Source organism: Gouania willdenowi, chromosome 5 (assembly GCF_900634775.1).
Source record: "Gouania willdenowi chromosome 5, fGouWil2.1, whole genome shotgun sequence".
In the NCBI taxonomy this organism is placed as follows: domain Eukaryota; kingdom Metazoa; phylum Chordata; class Actinopteri; order Blenniiformes; family Gobiesocidae; genus Gouania; species Gouania willdenowi.
The window spans coordinates 23289444-23309452 of NC_041048.1; the positions used below are offsets into that span (position 1 = coordinate 23289444).

At 39.5% G+C, this 20009-nt stretch overlaps 1 protein-coding gene across 1 annotated transcript in view; it reads left to right on the forward strand.

Annotated features, from left to right (window-relative positions):
- The window catches only part of foxp4 (forkhead box P4), a 108382-nt gene that overhangs the window by 83058 nt on the left and 5315 nt on the right, over positions 1–20009 (forward strand). Inside the window, 10 exon segments of the mRNA XM_028445924.1 lie at positions 387–392; positions 2250–2348; positions 5938–6025; positions 7128–7211; positions 10037–10262; positions 11490–11566; positions 11646–11747; positions 15731–15852; positions 17985–18051; positions 19163–19335. Coding sequence (XP_028301725.1) covers positions 387–392; positions 2250–2348; positions 5938–6025; positions 7128–7211; positions 10037–10262; positions 11490–11566; positions 11646–11747; positions 15731–15852; positions 17985–18051; positions 19163–19335 — 1044 coding nt within the window.

Genomic DNA, 20009 nt, shown 5'->3' on the forward strand with positions numbered 1-20009 from the left:
AGGAGCTGCTTTGGGTTCAGCGTGTTCCACCACAATGCTGTCAACCACATGTCAGGATGGCATGGAGAAGTGAGGAGTGGGAGAGTGCTCTAGAGTTAGGGGGTAAGACCTGGAAGAGAAACCATGGGTGTGTGAGCAAACTTTAGCTATTCATTCTACAGTACAGTGACAGTATAGTGGGGTTTGTTACAGGTGCACTCACAGGTGCAGTTTGAGCACACACACACACACACCCACAACACACTGTACTGAGGCTGTGTTGGATGCTCATGAGCTTGTCTCCATCTTTCAGAGCCAGGACTGTTTGAGTGGATATCCTCCTTCACCAAGGCAGACAGTGGAGACGACCATGTCCCCCTTTACTCCAAAGGCAGCCAACCCCCCAGCAGCCAGTAAGTAGCGTGTTCATTTCCACACGCAAACACATACATGTAGACAAACAGAAAGAAACACCAAAAACTCTAACAGTGGACTTCTGCACATTCTCTACACACTTAACACCTTATAACTGCTATAAATCTGGGTCACTTTATAAATCATGTCCTTAATAGCCTGCACTGACGACATGTTTATTGTATATATTATTATATTTTATCTATTGAGTATATATATTATATTATTATCAAGAACATATTATTGCATGCCTTATTTTTATATTATTTTATTTTATTTTTACTGAATGTATTCTATTCTATTGTTTGCTATTGCACCTGTAAACCAAAGCAAATTCCTAGTTGTGAATTGTGTTCATCAACATTGGCAATAAAACATTCTGATTCTGACTTATGGATAGCTGATCCTCGCCCACTCACCTGGTTTTAAGAGGATAACAATCATTTTATCAACTTAATCACTAGAGCTTGGTATTGATTTGCTTCGATTCACAAGGGACCAATTCAATTTGATCCACATTTCAATGTGATTTGGTTCAAGATAGTCACAGATCCAATTTTACTTGAAAATGAAAGAGATCCTCAGAAATCTAATTTTGTAAATAGTAAAAAGTGACTCTGACTTGGTGCAGTATTAAAAATATTCACGCAATAGAAAATAGGTATTAATGGTTGATTTTAGGACTGAATTGATCTCGGGGCCATTCAAAGGATTCAAAGGATTCATCTTTTTTTTAACCCGAGCAGTTGTGCTTGTGATAATAATGCATGGCTGTTGTGCAGGGAGTATGTGGTTTTCAATAGTTTGTCATGTCTGCTGTCTGGGTTGCTTCTGAGTTGACTAAACCCACAGCCAACACACACACACACACACACACACACACCACACACTGAACATGCACTCCAGGACCTCAGTCTACACACATAGGATCAGTAGGAGGCAGAAATCTAAAGGAGGGAAAGCGTTTCATCTGCAAGACAAATGTTTTTTGTTAGTTGGACTTCTGATGTTGATTTGGGAGAATCCCCATTCCAGTAGCTCACACACACACACACGCGTGCACACACACACACGTGCGCGTGCACACACACACACGGAAATGTGGAGACAGAAGTTGTCGGCGAAGGGCCAGGTCTAAACCACATTTGCTACTGGACCCACCGCATTAACACACACACACGTGCACACACACACACACACACACACACACCATAGATATAGTTATTATACCTCAGATCCAAACTAAACCTGGTCTAGTTTTTCATCATCAAACACATATTCCAACATGCACAGAGGCTAAAACATACAAACAGATAGACACACTCAAGTGTGTGACTACTAACCACTTCACAGCATCCACAGTGTGACGCAGCCTGTGCCAAATGGTCATGGCTGGTTGGTCCTGTGTCAACTCCCGAAACTTAAGAACACGCAAACAACATACGCACACATGGAAAATCCACGGCAATGACAGACAGGTCATGGACTTGACAAAATGACTGAAAGGCTTTACAAATTGTACAAACTAATGCTTGCTAAGCAGTGTCAGATGGCAGGTATGGGGGCTGTTCGATCTGCTTTTCCACATGGTTTACAGAATTGGTTTCTGTTTGTGAAAATACGGCATATTAACACTCTGCTTCTTGGCTAAGGGTGTATACAGCAGCTGGGTTTGCTCAATATCTTATGTAGCTATGCAACAAGTTGACTGTGTTGTTGTATTGTGGGTTGAACAGCAGCAGTGGTGACATGTTTTTTAAATCAAACCAAATTTCATAAATGTTTCTGTCTCTCTCAAAGTATTTTCTCAGGCTCATAAAAGAGACTAATTTCATCTTCTGTGTTGCTTTCCACAGTCATGAGGAGCATGCCAGCTCTCATCCCCTCTATGGCCATGGAGAGTGCAAGTGGCCAGGCTGTGAAGCACTATGTGAGGATATGGGACAGTTCATCAAGTAAGTTCCCAGGTTCTCTTAACATGTAACACGTAAAGGTCAGAGATACACAGATTTTAAGCACTGAGTATGTGACTGAAACAAGTCAATATATCTGTTGTATTTTATTTAATATTTTAGCACACAATTGCAAAGGTTATGTTTTGGATTGAATTAGAGCAGGGGTTCTTAACCTTGGGGTTGGTACCCCATTTGGCGTTGCGAGACACTGGGATTGGGTCGCCAGATGCCTTTAGAAGCTCATTTTTGCTTATTTTTAACCTTTTTCTGCAACTACACCCAACGTATCATATTTTTAACTATTTTCAGCACTTTTTCTTGCCATATTTTGCACTTTCAAGGCATTTTCTGTACTTCTAAACCCTTTCCAACACTTTTCCCATCAATGTCATGTGTTGACCCACTTTTAATCTCTTTTCACCATTTTTCATTCTTATTTTTGCCAATTTAACCACATTCACGATTTGTCAGGCCCATAATTTGCAAATATTGACACTTTCAACCCTTTTTGGCCACTCTAATTTGCAACTTTTAAAATCCAATTTCACCGTCTTTTCCACCATTTTTTTCCTAATTGAGAAAAAATTAATTTGTGGTTGAATTCTAAAAAAAAAACTGGGTCACAATTTAATGACCGTGGTAAAATGGTGGGTCCCAGGGTGAGACCAGTTGAGAACCCCTGATCTAGACTATTGGTCCTCCTAATTGTCAATCATTCTGACATAAGGCTGTCATACGTGCTCGTCCCCAGCTAGTTTTTGCTTGCTGCACATGCGCACTAAAGGTGCTTTCACACTTAACGCAACTGGAGTGACTGAAGCAACTAGATTACATTCAAATAAATATAAATGAATCTCAAGTTATCTCCCGAGCGACTAGTCAAGCACAACCTAGTTGCTAAAAGTGGAAAAATTTGAACTTTTTAAGTGACTTCACGTGACAACTCCCCTGGCCGTCACTGTCTGTAGAGCTTAGGCAGCACCACTATGTTCAAGCAACTCATCACGGGCGATTGAAGCGACTGCAGTCGCTACAGTCGCGTTCGGTGTGAACGCAACTTTACAAGTGTTTATGTGTCTTGTGAGCTATGGTTTCAACCATTTATTGAAGCTCACCGTTCTCACCGGGTATATGCTTGTATGTGCAGACACCAACTTATAGACAGAGCTGTGCACGAGAAAAACTGGGCTAGTGCACGCTCTCTCGCACTCTTGTAATAGGCGTTCCGTCTTGGGAGCAGGTCGAGTGTTGTGCATGTGCATTTTTTCAAAAAGTGGAGAGGGCGTTTCATTTCTAAACTTCAGGGAAATCCTCCTCTATACCTTTAACCCACAATTCTTCTTCAAAAACATACAGAAGTCGCATCCCGAGTGGGTAACTTTCAAGGATAAAGTTTCAAACACATGGGAAACACTCAAACCTAACAAAGTATTTGAAGTAGATCTCCGGTGTAAACAAAAGATGCAGCAAAGCAAAGTGAATTTTTGGAGTAATGCACATGTCACCCCACGCACATCACTGAAGTTCAATCTATTACATTTTTTTGCAATCTGTTACATCACATTTGGTATAAACATTCTTTTGTCTTTGACAACAGGCTTTCCTGTGTCACTCCTCACTTCTTATACATTTTATAATGTTTTATAATGAAATTGTATTTTCAAAGTTAGACTTTTATTGTATCTGTAGAAAAGTAACTTTCATTTTTGCTGTGTTTTTAGTCAAATATGATTTTTAATCTCCCCACCACTCTTTTGACTATTTTTGGCCAGTTTTAAAACAGTTTTCACCTCCTCTCTCTTAGTCAGACACCCGAGTGACCTTCCCCTGCAGCACACATTATCAATCTGGAACTCTTATCTTTTTTGAACAGTGAATGCATGTCGGCATTATAGTCCTGCATGATGAAATGTGAACTCACATATGCTCCCAAATAATAATCACAGCGGAGTGTGCAGTGATTGTGATGGCATTGGACAGTCGCATCAAAGGATGAAAGCAGCCTGCTGGGAAAGTTTGGAAAGGAAAGCTGTTGTTTGGTGTCTGATTTTACGTATAGCCGCAAGGCAGACGAAAGAAGAGCGCGAGATAGTGTTGCACAGTGTGTGTATGTGTGTGTGTGTGTGTGTGTGTGTGTGTGTGAAAGACAGGGTGATGCAAAAACAGAGGAAGCGGCACAGAGATAATGCCCTCAGACCAACAGTGCACTCCCTTCCAGCAGCCTTAGTCATCGCCTCAGGAGGGAAAAGAGGGTAGAGGAAGACAAACTTAGCTGGGAGACACTCCAATGTTTCAGCTCCTTTTTTTTTTTTCTTTCTCCTCCCTTCCCTCCTCCCGTTTCCCTGTCCTCTGGTATAATACTCTGGCTGTGGTCGTTGAAGCTGTAATGTGGGTTAAGCCTTGTCTGCCAGCACTCTGAGAAGTAACAGAGCCTCATTGTCGGAACACATCGAAAAAAAACCAAAACTGTGCTACTGTTTACAGCCTGGCTGAAGAGAGAGAGGGAAGTGTTTGGGGCTGATTCAGTTGAACTGAGAGTGAATCCCAGGCCTTTGTTGACTTGTGTGTGTGTGGGACGATAAGTGAAGAAAGGTGGACACTAGCGAAAGTGACAAAGACAGAGAAAGAAATTCATAGAAGAGTGAGAGAGAGAGAGAGTGTAAGAGGAAGGGTGAGATCATGTTTTTAGTATGACCGTGCACGTCCGTTGAGCCATCTATCTGACGAGATTAGCCATACCATGACATCATTGTTTTTCTTTCATTTCTAGTTTCCACTTGATACTCTCCAACTTCCAACTTTCTCAAAGACTCACACAAACAAGTATTTATGTCGCACGCTTTCATAAATGTTCACAGTATCAAAATCCCAGAAGTAGTTTCTTAAGGATTACCACAAGAGAGAAATGTGATCCCTTTCCATGTGCACACACACACACACACACACACACACACACACACACACACACACACACACACACACACACACACACACACGCAGACACCAGGCAACCTGAGAATAACCTTGGCGATGACAGAGATCAGCAAACGAGATGGAAGAGAGAAAGGAAGGGGGGGAGTGTGCTGGAAAAGATCAGAAGGCCACAGGTCCTCCCACGTTTCAGGAATCATCCAGCGCCACCATTCCTCCATACGATACATTGGTACACACGTGTAGCAATGTTAATAAGTGGAGTAGAGCTAGCAAGGAGTCTTAAGATAAGGCTTTTTGTGTGATAACACATGAGCTCATATCCAGGTGGTTGCCTTGGATTATGGCTCACTGAGCACCAATGAAGTGCGCAGACACTAAACACAGCTGCTGCGTTATTCACTAGACAAAATAAACTTTTAAGATTATGATTTATTTTCAATGCGCCCCAACAGCTCAGGTTAAAGAAAAGAGCTGAGCTTCATTACTTCATCACTCTGAACCAGCCAATCGATTAAGCGGTAATCCCAGTGACTGGGAAATCTTTATTAAATTGGGACTTGCTATGCTTTGATCTCTTTTTTTTGGAAAATATCAGCTTACTCCCAGAAACTTAACCAACACTGATCATGTGATATGTCCCATCCTCTCCCTGCAGGCACTTGAACAATGAGCACGCTCTCGATGACCGCAGCACTGCTCAGTGCCGAGTCCAGATGCAGGTGGTTCAGCAGCTGGAGATACAGGTGGGTCAAACACAAGCAAACACTCGAATCGCACGCACGCACACATACTTCATTTTCATTTGCTCGCAAACAAACTAATAAAGACTGTTTCAGCCTGTCAATGGCAGTAACTTGTCTGAGACAGGGCAGAGTTTATGGAGAGCAGTGGAGCTTGTAATTTAAAAGGAGCAGTCAGCAGGGAAGCTGCCATCGCTGCTCCAATTATAAAGCTTCTCTGGTCACTAGCGTAGAGGAAGGGAGGTGGAGAGGAGAGGAATGAGAGACACACAAGCTGGTGTTTAGGGATGATTCCAAGGAGCTCGCAAAGCAGTGCAGGGCTCTCAATGCAGAATGTCAGGAAAAAGAAAATGCTGCTGCTGAATCTCCAACGTAATAAAAACATTTTTTTTTTTGTTTTTTGAATCCAGAAAGAAATGAAAGGCCTAACCTACATTTTTTTCAAATTCATGTTGTTTGGGGGAGTAGGTTAACAGTCAAGCATTAGGGTTAGCGTTTATGTTTGGCAGCATTGGTAAACTGCGTTTAGCTCAGATCTGAAGCTGCCACCAGGGAACCCAAAGTGACAGAGAGGCAGTCCATGTCACATCACATCGAAACAGCCGTCTCTCTCTCTCTCTCTCTCTCTCTCTCTCTCTCTCTCTCTCTCTCTCTCTCTCTCTTTCTCTCTCTCTCTCTCTCTCATTGCATTCATCTCTCTCTTCACCCCTGACCAGGTCACAGACATCCCTCACATACAGACCTTGGATGGCACTGGGTTTACATATTATAGCATATTTACACCCTGACACACACATCACTGATGTGTGTGATGTGGTAATAGAGCAATCCGTCTGGGTGTAAGTCATTATTTCTGGAGGCTACATGTTTATTCTTGTGCACTGCTGTTTACACACACACATAGCCCCCATTAAGCAGAAGTTAACAAAGTATAGGGTTCATTGTGTCTGCAGGCGAGTGTGAAAGTGTGTGTGTGAGAGAAGATGCCAGACTCCCAGGTCCATCTCTGTGCGTGGGGTCAGAACATCTTTAGCATGTTAAAATAATCCATAGGTTTGATGCAATGTGATAACTGGTATTTGTCTGTGTCATTTGTGTTTTCCAGTTGGCCAAAGAGAGTGAGCGACTCCAGGCCATGATGACCCACCTGCACATGAGGCCTTCAGAGCCAAAGCCTTTTAACCAACCTGTGAGTATAGTATACACCAACCCACTTATTCATTTATTTCATCAGTTTCTTTAACTTTTCTCTTTGTGGGACTTTGTGTTTCCCACTCTGTCTACCTTGATAACGACCCCCCCTATTGGCCAGTGATGGTTATTTCAAAAAAATCTCAGCGCCGACTCTGATTAAGCACACATTGTTTTGTGCCGAATCTTTTTGTACTCAACTTCCTATATTTTAGACCATTTTAATGTCCCTTTATACTTCTCTAATCATGTAATTTCTATATTTCAACTGTTCACACAATCAGTCATTGTCTCATCCATCCAGCCAACTTCTGTTACAGTTCTCTTCTGACACATAGAGAAATAGAAAACGACAGGAATGCACAAAACCCTGATTTATTTAAACTAAATTTATAGACATTAAAAAATATACTAAGATAATCAGAAAAGCCACCAGAACTTGAGCACATGGCTGTCTTCCTGTCCCCAGTGACTTTATTCTTTTCATTTTTATTTTTTTTCTACTTATTCGTAAATATTATCAGTTTGCGAAATAATAGAAATTTGCTGTAGTTCGTGTGTGTGTGTGTCTGCACTAGTTGGGGAGGTGTGTAATGAATATTTTATCATTCAGACTGACGAGGAGTCTTATTAAAATATGAAGATGTTGAAATTAATTGTCAATTAGAGGTAGAGTGTCTTAATTTGAGGATATAAATGGGAGCAGCCGAGTGGCAATGTTGTGTGTGTGTGCGCGCGCGTGCGTGTGTTTGTGTTTTTTGGTGTGTGTGCATGATGTGTTGATCGCAGGGGGATCAGCTGCCATTATCATCTAATGGGAAATCAGGAAGAGGCGTGTTCTGTCACCACTGGAGACGTGCCTCAGGGTCAGGGATTGGAGAAGGAGGGGCAGAGGAGGGGCATCGGGAATGGAAACAAAGCTTGGCCTCAATTAACAGTGTTCCACTGTTGCCGTGGTGATGGGGCAGGGTTGAAGCTTTAATGAAGTACCTGTTAGAGAGCCCCGCCCCCATCCACAGTTTAAATGGTACAGAGAGTGCAGAGGAGGTGATTCTCATGTTTTACATACATCGAGACAACGCACACACTTCTACACCCAAACACACACTGGTTTTAATTAGTCCTAAACTAGCACCCTACTCCCTGTGTCCTCCAGAAACTGGGAGTACTGGTTGTATGTGTGTGTGTGTGTGTGTATGTGTGTGTATGCCTGCACCCACATGCAAGGCTCTGCCTAATTGCACCAAATTGGACCGAGAAGACTTAGCCACCACAGAGAGTGCATGTGTTTGTGTGTGTGTGTGTGTGTGTGTGTGCGTGCGTGTGTTTCCTCCTCCCTCCAAACATGCCGTCTTGTGGTTTTGCTTTTGTAAGCTTAGGGTTAATTGCATCCAGTGTTGTGTTTAAATATGTGGAAAGAGTGTGTGTGGCTCGGTGCAAATGATAGGCCCACATATTTACTGAGAGTGCTGAAAGCTTTAAGTGAGTTAGCATTAGTTGTTGATAGTGGCTAATAGGGGTGGGAACCTCTGGGTACCTTACGATACGATACGCGATACAAAGCGAATGATAGCGATTATCTCACGATATGACAATACTGCGATTATCGATGTATCGGTCAGAAATCAATCTACGATAATCTATGACGTAACAAGAAGAAAAAAAGGTTAAGTGAAAAAAATACAATTTTTATTTTCTATCTCTGAAAGACAATAAATTAAAGTGTCCTATGAACAGTGACACTATTTTAGTGCAACATTTCTGTAAATAAGTGTCAACATACCAATGTAAACGAATAAGTATCTCCAATAGTGCTTTCTGTAAACAATAAATAGGGTCTTTCTTACCAGTGACACCATTACAGTGCAATAACTGATGGAAATTTGAGAAAGATATTTTATATTCTTCTTTGTATTTTCTAAAACATGGATTTGAATCTTTCCGTTGGATCTAATTATACTAAGTATCTAAAGAACTAATTTACAAAATACAATACCAATTGAAGCATGAAGAGACAAATAACAGATGTTTGTAAAAATATGACCCTATTTAAAACAAAGGAAGAAAGTTGAAATGGTCATATTTAATAATTCACTATGATAGTTTTTGTCTGGTCCGACCCACTTTGTCTTACAGGAATTAAAATGAGTTTAACACCCCATGACTAACGCAACAATATGTCCAGATTTAGATTATCTTCATTTACATTTTTATTGACCATTTCAATGCTCGGCAGAGAGTAAAAATTACAGAGTAAATATGATTGCAGGTAGATATCAGAACTGGACTTTACTACACTTTTTTTTTTTATTATCATTTTTGAGTAAGTTTCAAATCGTGTTCTTTTAACTGTTACATAATAGAACATAATAATCAATGCAGCTGATTTGTCCTATTTCCTAGATGACAGCATGTTCTATGATGTAAATTAAAGGCTTCTGAAGTCATTGAATAAATTACAACAGGGTAATTAATGGCAAGGGAAATATGTTTTTTGGGTCATTCTGTGGTGCCACAGATTGCGGGTTAGATTCCACCTTTTCACGCACAAGGTCTCCTCCAACAGTTAGAAAATGTGAATGTCGGGTTAATTACAGTCTATAAATAGCATACAGGAGTAAATGTAAATGTACCTGTCATTGGTTGCCTCCTTTGTGTCAGCTGTGTAGTGGATGAATGTGTTTCTCATCATATGCAGTGAAAAATATAGGATAGGCTTAGTTTAGAAGTAGCAGGAATTTCATAATAACTTTGTTTATTTGTGCATGTGTAAAAACAAAAAATGTTGGGACCTAATTTGTGTGTGTGTGTCTTTTTTTCCAGTTAAACCTGGCTTCCAGTGGCTCTCTGTTAAAACGGGAATGCGACGCCTACCCAGAGGGTCTCCCCCACCCACCAACTTCAGCTGCCACCCCCATCACCCCATTGCGCCAGGGACCCTCGGTCATCAGCTCGTCCAGCCTCCACACACACTCCCACTCTCACACGCACGGTGTCGGGCCCATACGTCGGCGCAACTCTGACAAGTACTGCACCCCTATCGCCTCAGGTACAACCAAGCAACCGTTTACTTTGATATCAACATCATGTTTCCTCCTTTATGTTTTATCATTTTACCCTTTATTATTCAATAAGCACAATGTACATTTTTAGCTTGATCGGATGAATACTTTTTAAGATATGGCCAATATAGTGAGGGGGGATATGTGTCCATTTTTGTGTGTCATTATTTTTCTTTTATTTTCAGCTTCCAGTATCTCAGGAACTACACCACATAGGAAACTGAAACTTGGTATAGTAATGCATCTCCACATATTCTCTTACAATCTGGTGGACATGCCAGGCCCTCAAATTTGGATAAAAGTTTTTCAGGGTTTCGGGCTCGAACATGTTTGGGTCTTCAGTGAACAACTTAGCAAATGCCTTAGCTCTCTGTAATTTGATCATCTTTGACCCATGCACATAGACTGTTCATATCACAGTCAGATAGATCCATTGGTTCTTGGGTGACAGTCACTAGAAATTCGAAAAAATACTTTTTTTTTACTATTTTCATTGGCATGTGGGAATGTAAGAAAAAACCTGATCTCTGTTGTAATTTATAGCATATAGGTTCCTCTTTCTTGGGATATAAACCTTTTCTTGATACGACTTCTTCAGTTTTATTTTGGACCCCTACTTTGGGTTATTTCACCACTTGTGAATATTGAAAATCCTTTACATGAGACCATTGTAGCTTGCCTCTGTGTCTTGTAATCATTTATTGGTTATTTGTTTTTCACTAGTAACGTGTATATTCTGAGAGAAAATGTGGAGCTGTATTACTAAACCACATTTCACTTTCCTATGTGATGTAGTTCCTGAGATATTGGAAGCTGAAAAAGTAAGAAAAATGAGAACGCGCCCGTCACTAAATTGGCCATATCTAAAAAAAAAAAGTGTTTATCTGATCAAACTAAAAATGTACTATGTGTTTATTGAATAACTAGGGAACATTTGGTTAAAAAAAAAAAAAAAAAAGAATTGAGACCGAAGTGCATGGGCCATTTGTGAAATGACATGGAATGACCCACCAATTAATTCATAAAGTTCTTTCTGCACTTGGAGTGTTTCATATCATATTGTTATATTACCTTCACAGGCCACATTAACCCATTTCCTCCTGATATCTGATATCTGATATCTGATACACATCAAGTGGTTTGATGTTCTGTGTCCATTAAAGGTACATTTAATAATAATTTTCACATTATTTCAATTTCAATTTGATCCCCAGAGCTCGCTCAGAACTGTGAGTTTTACAAGAACGCTGATGTCAGGCCTCCGTTTACCTACGCCTCTCTTATACGTCACGTAAGTTGACTCAGTAATCCTTCTCCCCTCACTTTCTTTTCGTTTATCCTCCTCTAAAGTGATTCCTTTCCTTTTTCAGGCCATTCTGGAATCCCCAGACAGACAGTTGACACTCAACGAGATCTACAACTGGTTTACGCGAAAGTTTGCCTATTTCAGGAGAAACACGGCCACATGGAAGGTAAGAAAACATTCCACTGTCTCACAACCATTACGCTGAATATATCTCTAATTTTGCACGTATCACCGCTGGAATCTCGCTTTTTATGGCTAGAATAAATCCATGTCCTGTCACAAGACATAAGCAGGAAAACTAATGAAAACACAAATGTGTGGTAACACTCATCTACACCTTGAATAGAGACACGTTCTTTCTTCTATTTTTCTTTCCTTTGTTTCAGACCTGTACAATTACACCAACTCCAAAGCAGAATGTCAAGTGTTAACCTCTTTGACATCAGTAACAGCACATCAAGCCATAATGCAGCCTCATTAGAAACACCAATCTTAAACACTGTTTGCTATCACACATTAAATAAGCTTTCTTTATCCTTAGCTTTCTCTTTCTCACACACACACACACACACCTGGTCTAATCCCTGCAGTGTAGGTGCTGACCCACCTCTTCTGAACACTCGCACTAATTTGGGTGTCAGGTCGAGGGAAAGTGAGGGAATGAGGCAGAGAGTGAGAAAAAGGGTAACCACAGCCAGACTCTAATGGACCAAAGTGAGTGGGAAGGAATGAGATGGCAGAGAAGGACTGAGGTCCATAGAAGGTTAAGGAACAGGGTAGCTAGGAATATCTGCACCTTCTCATCTGACTTTTATACATTTTAACTTTTAATGTTTGCCAGCCGCTTCCTGTGCTTGAACTTGCCGACCTTTAAATATATCCAGGCATGGCCGTATGTATATATAAGGCAGCTGAGCGAGTCAAATTGGGCCGTAGAGATGTATGTGCTTTAATAAGCTGTTATATTTCATGAGGAGATCAGCAGTGTCATGGAGTGGAAGTCATTGATCAGAGAGTGAGAGGTTGAAGAGAATAAAGAAAATGTGAAGGATGGCAGAGAGAGGTAAAGATTCAAGTGCAAAGAATTTTTCCAAAGGTGGAAAAATACTTATCACTTGATGGACTGGGGTCAGTTTTTCTGTCCTCTAACATTCAGATGTAGAGAATGATTGAAATAATGAAAGTTGTGAATTATATTTTTTCATCAAAACTCTACATCAGAGGTCATCAACCTTTCTGAAACTGTGAGCTACTTCTTAGGTACTGAATACTGTAGAATACAAAAACCACTTCTTAAATACTATATGTTCATGGTCTCACTTTATTCAGAGGTTAAGATATTAAGGAAGGCTATAGTAACTTCAATAGGTTGGAAATGTTTAGGTTTAAACATACAACTCTTCATTTATTCAATTGTTTGATTTCATTTAGAAAATTATCATCTTCCTAATTTACTATCTTCTAACAAACAACTTTTAACTGATCGTATAACATGTAACATTTGTAAAAGGTAACAATTAAGGCATGTTTTATGAAATTCCACCTTGCATTTTAGAACATACAACTGACAATACACCAAATCTGCAACACTTAAAAACATTGGTCATGATGTTTTAGTGAAAATAAACATTTAAAGATGGTAATTTAATGCTAACACTTCAGGTGCAGCATTATTTAGAAGGGAAGGGGAGCACTGTGTGAATGAATGTATACGAATGCAAACTTGAGATTTTGTTTGTATATGTGTGTGTGTATATCTGATAAATATGTATATGTGTGAATATTGTATATATGTATATATTAGATAACAGTCTTACTGTTATATTTATTAGGGGTAAGTATTGGCAAGGATGTTGCAATACGATACGTATCGCAATACTTGACGGCATTGTAGCAACTGTAAGTGAGAACATTAAGGATAAATCACCCTGAGTTACTGACAATGCACAAAAATAAGAAAAAATTATATGTTTTCCTGTTGTGTCAGTTTAAACACTGATCTGAACAGATTATATGAAAATAAAATGCCTGTGCATACATAAATATTGCATTACACACTGCCATCATCAATCAAGTAACCATTGCAACACATTGAAAGCACTGTAACCGCTGAAATATTACACAAATACACGAAAATATTGATTAAATACAAAAAAAGTTAATAAAAAAAATAATTAAATCGGCACTAAAAAAATTGCGATATATTGTGAAATCGATTTTTTTTCACATCTCTAATATTTACTTATATAATACTGTTTTTAATACAGAAAGACAATTATAATATATAACTATTAAATAGTGGAGATGGGGTAAGATTTGATAAGTTTACTTCTTTATACCCCTTTTCAGGCATGCTAACCAGATATGAGATATGTATGTATGTATGTTTATAAGTATGTGTGGGTCTATTTAAACATAGTTTATAGATTTTTTTGTATAACTACATTTTCATAAAATATAATTACATGATAATGTGATTGCACAAAATGTACTAAATGTCACATGCCTGGAAAAAATAAATACATTTAAAAAATATTAATAATAATTAGTACTAACTACATCTGTCATATATATTTATCTTTGTGAGTTTGAATCCTGGAAAGTAAATCAGATTTTAGATGGAACTAATTGGTTACTAGAGCTCCCTCATATGGTCCATGTGGGCTACCTGGGCACCATGTTGGTGACCTCTGCTCTACATGATGTGTTACCTTGACTTCCAGTGCTTGAGAACAAGGAAGTGACCATATAGAAGTACTTTTAAAAAAGCATGGGATGATTAAATCACCTGCTACGTTAATAAGTTTGATTAATGACAGGACGACGTATAGTTCTCATGTTTTCTTTTCTCTGACCAATAGGATCTGTTCGCCTGATGGGAAATTCAGAGTATTGTCATGTTTTATTAGATTTTCTTCCCTCTCAATTTTTGATGGTTTCTTCCAAATGTTGTTGCCTCCGTCAGAGGGTGTGGAGATGAGCGGCACATGTGCTGTGACCCACTGTAAATGACTGCTAATGTTTTAACCGGGAAAATTAGGCTTTCATCACGCAGACGAATGCAAATGGCACTGCGGAAGCACCGGTGTCTGGCGCGCGCCTCTGTGTTGCGTGTCTGTGTGTGTTTGCACTGTCAGGGTGGCGGGCAGAGATTGGGGTCAGACTCATTTACAAAACTTAGCATCACGGCTCGAGGGTTGAGAGGATGCGGGGGAGAAAGGGTTCCTCCGCTGATTATGGCTTGTGTAATTACGTGTGTGCGTGTGTATGCCTGTGTTTGCATGTGTGTGCGTGTGTGTAATTATAGCAAGGAGTGATGCATGCCTGGCCTGTCCCTCCCTCTCGGCTTAGAACAGCGTGTCAGAGAGAATATGCAGGATTTAATTATAGACGAATTAAAATTGGTAATGAAATTGGGCATGAACAAACTACAAATAGCAGATGAAAAGGGAGGCCTGTCCCTGGGGGGTTGAAACCAAGATAGCGGTGTGCCCGCCTGCCTGCCTGGCTGTCTGAGAGCAGTGTGTGTGTGTGTGTGTGTGTGTGTGTGTGTGTGGGTGTGGGTGTGTGTGTGTGTGTGTGTGTGTGTGCTGATGAATGATTAGAAACATTCTGCGATAAAATAACACTACTAGAGAACTGCTGCCTTGAATTAGTGCCATACTGAGGGTGTGATGGGTGGAAAAAGTGAAGTTGAGATCTGCCATTGTGTTGTTTTTAGCTTGTTATATATATATATATGTTTATGTATAATAATAATAATAATAATAATAATAAATAATGGTTTCTTCAAGAGAAAAAAACGTACATTCTGCATCTTTTAGGCAAGGCAAATGTAATTCAGTTCAATGTGCTTTACATGATCAAAAAGTGCAACAGTAAACATTTCAAAGCTTATAAATCAATAGGAACATTAAAATCAGCAGTAAAAGCTTCATATTTTTGTATTAGTAGATGGTGATCAGATAATAGCTTTTTTAGTCACCGTTACAAAATCAACTATATGTAAAAAAAAAATAAAGAAAAATGGTCAGTAAACATCATTGAATTATTTTTGAACAAATAAGATTTTTTATAAACTTAAAGTTTAAGTTGCTTTTTTTTCCTAATAAAAATCCCTCTCTTGTTTTTTTTTTTTTTTCCTCCCAGAATGCTGTGCGCCACAACCTGAGTCTGCACAAGTGCTTTGTTCGCGTTGAAAACGTGAAGGGCGCCGTCTGGACCGTGGATGAAGTTGAATACCAAAAGAGGAGACCACCAAAGATGACCGGGTAAGCGCACACAATCACGTGCACACACTGTACACGACACAATGTTTGGGTGCTGTTTCAGCACCTGTGTGCTCAAATGAGCTTTTTGCTCCCTGCATTGTCGTGGGCATGTCCCCAAACATCAGGCGTGGTCGCGACGCTGTCCAGTAGGGCCCACGGCTCACCAGGTGCTATAAAGGATTAGAAAATTATGCTCCATGATGAATGGTGTTCTACATCGCAGGCAAGATCCAGCGCAGATTACAGACACAATGCTAGTGTTCACCAGCATAAAGTGGTTTTCTACCACACTGGTACCTTAGAGGCAGGTGTTGGCCTACAGTTTCACCTCTCAACTGATGTTTACAGATTTAAAATATATATTTTAGGATTTTGTTGAATTCAACACCCACATGTACTGACATTTCCATTTTACTATGTAGAACACACCGTCATGTTTGACAGGGAGGTTAACTGTCAGCTTTACGCACGATGGCTGCAGGTGTGAAGGAGTCAGACAGATAAATAAGGCAACGTAGGATCGTTCCTGCCAGAGTCAACATTTTTTAAATGAATGAATGAATTAAAATAATACTTTTTTATTCTTTCTGTTTCCTTTTGCTTTCATAACTTTCTCACCGACAGCTTCAAGTGTCACGTTTTTCCCTCCTACATTCAGAGTTGTTCACATTGAAATGACCAGGCCTTACCTTCTGTTTGGAAACTTTAGTTTTCCCCAGTTGGAGGTATAATAATGTTTTCAAAATAAAATTAAAACAACACATTAAGTAAAATGTAAACTATGAATTAACAATATGATAGAAAATATCTCCAAGTTGTAGCGTTAGCTGTAATTTAGCAGCGTGTCTATTGGCCTCTCCCTTTAACTTTTCATATTGTGTGTCCTCACTCACTCCATTGCATTATCACACCATGCATATGTGCACAGATTACTAATTTACCCTGGGTGGACTTCATCTCTTTTGCTTGTCTTATTAACGTAGTGAAAGTCTTTGTCATGTGCAACAAGTGAACACAACGACCTGAATATTTGGGATTGTACTGTAGTAAATCAGGCCTTAATGTAAACTACAGTAAGATATCAGCCAGAAAATGAATAATTCTGAAATCTACATTATTTTACAGTTTTGGGTAACCAAACCTTTTTTTTTTTAACGTCTGGCTGTTCAGTACTTACCTTTGTACCATTTCAAGCTATTCATTGGACTTGCACAACTTGAATTGCAATAAATAACTGGAAAAATTAGGGTTTTCTAAAACTTTTGACCGGTAGTGAGACAGGTGTGCAGCCCACTATCGAATGGTCCAGTGGTTATTCGTGCAAGATGGGTGAAAAAGTTTTTACTAAGAAACACTGCGGCCTCAATTTCTGCCTTTCTAACTCTGACCACACCTTGAATAATTCAAATATTGGGCCTCCGGGTGCACAGTGCAGTCATTGTGATTTTCCTGTGGCTGGTGCATAGTCGAGACTGATGTGAGTGTGAGCTTATGAGTGCTGACACAATGATTGCATAAATGGCCCTATTATTACCAAGAGGCAATAACTTAGGAATAAAGTAAAAAAAAAACATATTGGTGTGTGTGTGCGTGTGTGTGTGTGTGTGTGTGTGTGTGTGTGCGTGCGTGCGTGTGTGTGGATTAGTGAGCAGCTGTGTCAGATACAAGGTAGAAAAAAATCCTTGTTAGCATACATAAACAGATGTTCAATCGAAACCACCAGGGAAAGTTGGCATGTTTCCGCACACTCATGTACTCATGCACATCAGATGGTTTGAGCATCTGTTTACAGTCTGTGTATGTGTAGAGCCTCCGACTTTCCATTAAAATCCACCCAATTTCGTCTCAGAGTTCAGTGTTTACCCATTTTGCTGTCATGTCGGCGTCAGTTCACACATCGGCTTCCCCTCATCAGATGTCATTAAACGATATTACACTTCCTGAACTTGTGCAAAACATGCATGAGATCCGTAATTTCATATCAATACACAGAAGAAATGCACCGAAACAAGCACATGCACTAAGATCTCACCAGATTTTGGGTCCTCCACCATCACATCCCACTGTGACATGTGTGACGTGTGTGATTCACACCCTGCCTCTTTCTGTTTGTGTGTTTGTTTGTGTTATAGAAGCCCGACTCTGGTGAAAAACATGATTTCAGGCCTTGGCTTTGGATCCCTAAATGCAAGCTACCAGGTAAGGCCTGTCAGACATACACAGATGCTACACTCACATACCACCCCCACTGACACACACACATACAATCGTATTTACGGCTATAGTTTTGGACTCTTTGTGTTGGAGTTGAACTTGTTGTACCTTCAGACAACAACGATAATATGTGCAGATGATTCTCCTATTTGGACTTGTGGGTTCTGCTCATCCCGTGTTAATGTCACGCTGAGTTTAAACTGAATTAGATTTTTTACTTTTTATTCTCCCATTGAGTCACATCCCAACTCAGGCACACTCTCACAGTTTTGACAGGGACTTTACTCTGTAAGTACAGCTCAACCTAAGCAAAGCACTGTATGTAAGTGCCCCCTAGTGTTTTGTCATGTTCAGTAACAAAAGAGGCCAGCAGCAGCTTTCATGAAACCTTTATTCTACATCAGTGTGTCTCAAATGGGGGCTCGATTACCCCTAAGGTACAGTACGAGATGGTACTACAGGGGGTACTTGCGAGAGAGACATTGGAAAATATTTATTTATTTTAAAAAAATAAAGAAAATATGGGATTTTATGATGTTTATTTGTCGATAAAAACATAATAATCATATTATAATCATATATAATAATTATATTGATTCAAACTTAAACTGAAAGGTCCCACACGAGGTGGGAGATGACCAGAAATGATAAAAACTATCAAATTAAATCAATTCAGGAGACACTGAATATTCTTAGAAAATGTTCTTTAAAGTGTGAGTTCTCACTCATTTAGAACCACTGTTCTATATCACTCACCAGTAAAAAAGGTTGTGTTTTAGTTTTATCTTCGTTTTTTTTCATTTTCACTTCTAATCGGAGTGTGTACTGTATTTTATTGTGTTAGCATTAGAAAGCAATAAAGTCATTTAAACACTGTGACTGTGCTTATGCAATACATTTACAAGCCTTGATTTTGAGTATACTGTATTTATGAATGTGTTTTATTTTGAATCTGAAACCTTGAGATGACCTTTAGAAATAATCAAGACTTCTCTTATTACGATGATATAATGAGGCATAAAACAGGTTTGAAAGATGTCTGGGATAAAAAGGAAGGACAATGGCTGACACACGTCTCTATCCGTCTTCTACGTAGGCGGCTCTGGCCGAAAGCAGCCTATCCCTGCTGAACAACCCCCATTTGATGAGCCCTCCGACTGCAGCCAGCCTCAACATGCTGCACGTGGGCCACGATGATGTCAGCTCCACTGTGGAGCAGGTCAACAGCAACGGCAGCTGCAGCCCCACCCTCAGCCCTCAGCAGTACAGGTGAGCAACACACACACATTGAGGAATTCATTAATATTACACTTATTAAAGATTCTCAGATTGTTTGCTTTAGATATACATTAATTCAAGGGCTGGCTGGTTGATTTAAAAGCATTGATTTGATTTTACTTTGTTCTTTGAATCGATTGTACTAAAATTGTAATAGATTTAAAAAAAAAAAAAAAAAACAGCTGGTAAATAATATTATTATGTATTAAACCAGGGGTTCTCAACTAGTCTCACCCTGGGACCCACATTTTGCCACGGCCATTAAACCGTGACCCACCTTATTTTTTAGAATTCAAAATTTAGTTTTTCAAAAATATTTGTTGAAAACACACATATATCATGTTTTTCAGAACATAAATCTATACATTTCCCTAGGCAAACATGCATTTCACAGCTTCCCTGTCCAACATGAGAGACATTAAGTATTTATTTATTTTTGATCAGCTGTCCGTGACCCACCCAATACAGGTCCGAGACCCACTTTTGGGTCCCGACTCACAAGTTGAGAAACACTGGTTTAAATGACTTTAAGTAATTCAACCTCAAATCAATATTGATTTACTAATTATTTGTTTTTACATTGATGAAAAGCTAGTCAGTCTTACACTGGAGTGTAACAAACCTAAAAATAAAATTGCTTAATATTAGTTGTCATTCCATTTTCT